This window comes from Anopheles cruzii, unplaced genomic scaffold, assembly GCF_943734635.1.
Source record: "Anopheles cruzii unplaced genomic scaffold, idAnoCruzAS_RS32_06 scaffold04355_ctg1, whole genome shotgun sequence".
Taxonomy (NCBI): Eukaryota; Metazoa; Arthropoda; class Insecta; order Diptera; family Culicidae; genus Anopheles; species Anopheles cruzii.
The window spans coordinates 1-1,425 of record NW_026457940.1 but is presented as its reverse complement, the minus strand read 5'-3'; the positions used below and the strand labels follow the sequence as shown (position 1 = coordinate 1,425).

General features: G+C 55.3%; 1 protein-coding gene across 1 annotated transcript; it reads left to right on the top strand.

Annotated features, from left to right (window-relative positions):
- Nucleotides 1–15: 15 nt before the first annotated feature.
- LOC128277174 (PE-PGRS family protein PE_PGRS26-like) lies at nucleotides 16–1,421 on the top strand (the record flags this gene model as incomplete). The annotated part of the gene is made up of 3 exons (XM_053015616.1): nucleotides 16–44; nucleotides 151–234; nucleotides 381–1,421. Coding segments are annotated over exons 2-3 (1,110 nt in total), but the record flags the coding sequence as incomplete, so codon positions are not given.
- Nucleotides 1,422–1,425: the final 4 nt, after the last annotated feature.

The following is a 1,425-nucleotide window of genomic DNA, read 5'->3' as shown; positions in this document are numbered from 1 at the left end:
TGAGAACCTCAGGGAGCCAGTTTTACGCGATTACTCCGAAACCTGTGTGTGTAAGTGTTCATCGATGGCGTTTGAACGATAAGATCGCGGACCGTCGTTATGGAATTTCCACTATTTTAAGTTTGCTACTGTTTTCGTATTTTCGAGCAGAATCGTGAAGAAGCGATGCTCCTGCGAGTAGGCATACTCGTGGGCCTGTGCCTGACCTTGAGCTGTGCGGCGGAGGACGTGATTGTGAGTAGGAAATTCGGCCGCACGGCGTGCCGATTGCGGAGAGCGTCTTATCAACACCTCTGCCCTCGCCATGGTGTAACAAAACATTTCTTCTTATTTCGGTTCCTTTTCCGGCACGGTCGCTGCCGCCGGTGTCCTGCTAACAGCCATGCACAACCGACAAAGGGGGCAAAGGAGAGTGCGTCAAACTGCACCTCTGCCCGGATGGAATCTTGAATGTGGATGGCACCAACATAATCGACATTCGCTTCAATCCGGAAAACGAGTGTGAAGACTACCTCTTGAAGTGTTGCCCGATTCCAGATGACGAAGATGATGACCGGGTCGTCGAGCCGCAGACTTCTCCGACGATCGATAAACCGGTTTTACCAACCACAGGAACGACTGGCCTCACCGGACTTGCCACGGGACCAAATTCGGGCCCTGCACCTCATCCAACGGCACCAGGCACGGGTGTCCCGGGAAACACTGGCCAGAGTACTGTCCCTGGTGGTCTTCCTCCGACCACCGGAGACCTTGCTGCGGGTAATTTAAAGCCTCCGGGCGGAATGAGTGGTGGTGAATGTGCGGGTGGCGGTAGTCATCATGGTCACGGATGCTGCAAGGGGAATAATGCTTGTCAAAGGCCCGGATCACCACACGATGAGCAGGTGGATATGGTTGGGGCGGATTTACTGCCGGCGGCAGGCGGCAAACCAACATCTGCAGATCTTACCCACGACAGTGGAAAGCCACCAACAGTTCACGGAGGTGGTCCACTGGTCACTGGCACAGGACTGAATCAGATTGCATCCGGTGGCGGTGCACCGAATCAAAAACCGGTTGGTTCTGGCACTAATCTGGCGCCAGGAGCATCAGGTGGTGCTGGAGGTGCTGGCACTCAGCCCGTGGGCAGCGGTGTAGGTAAACCTGGTGCTGGAGGAAGTGGGTCACCTACCGGCAGTGGACCTAGCCAAGGTGCTGGTGGATTTGGCTCTCAACCTGGTGTTGGAGGATCTGGCACGCAACCAACGGTTAGCGGTGTAGGTAAACCAGGAGATCAGAAACTTCCTGGATCTGGCTCTAGTTCCGGTGTTGGAGGCCAAAGTGCTGGTGGACCTGGTTCTCAAGCTGGTGTTGCGGGTACTGGCACGCAACCAACGGTTAGCGGTGTAGGTAAACCAGGAGATCAGAAACTTCCTGGATCTGGCC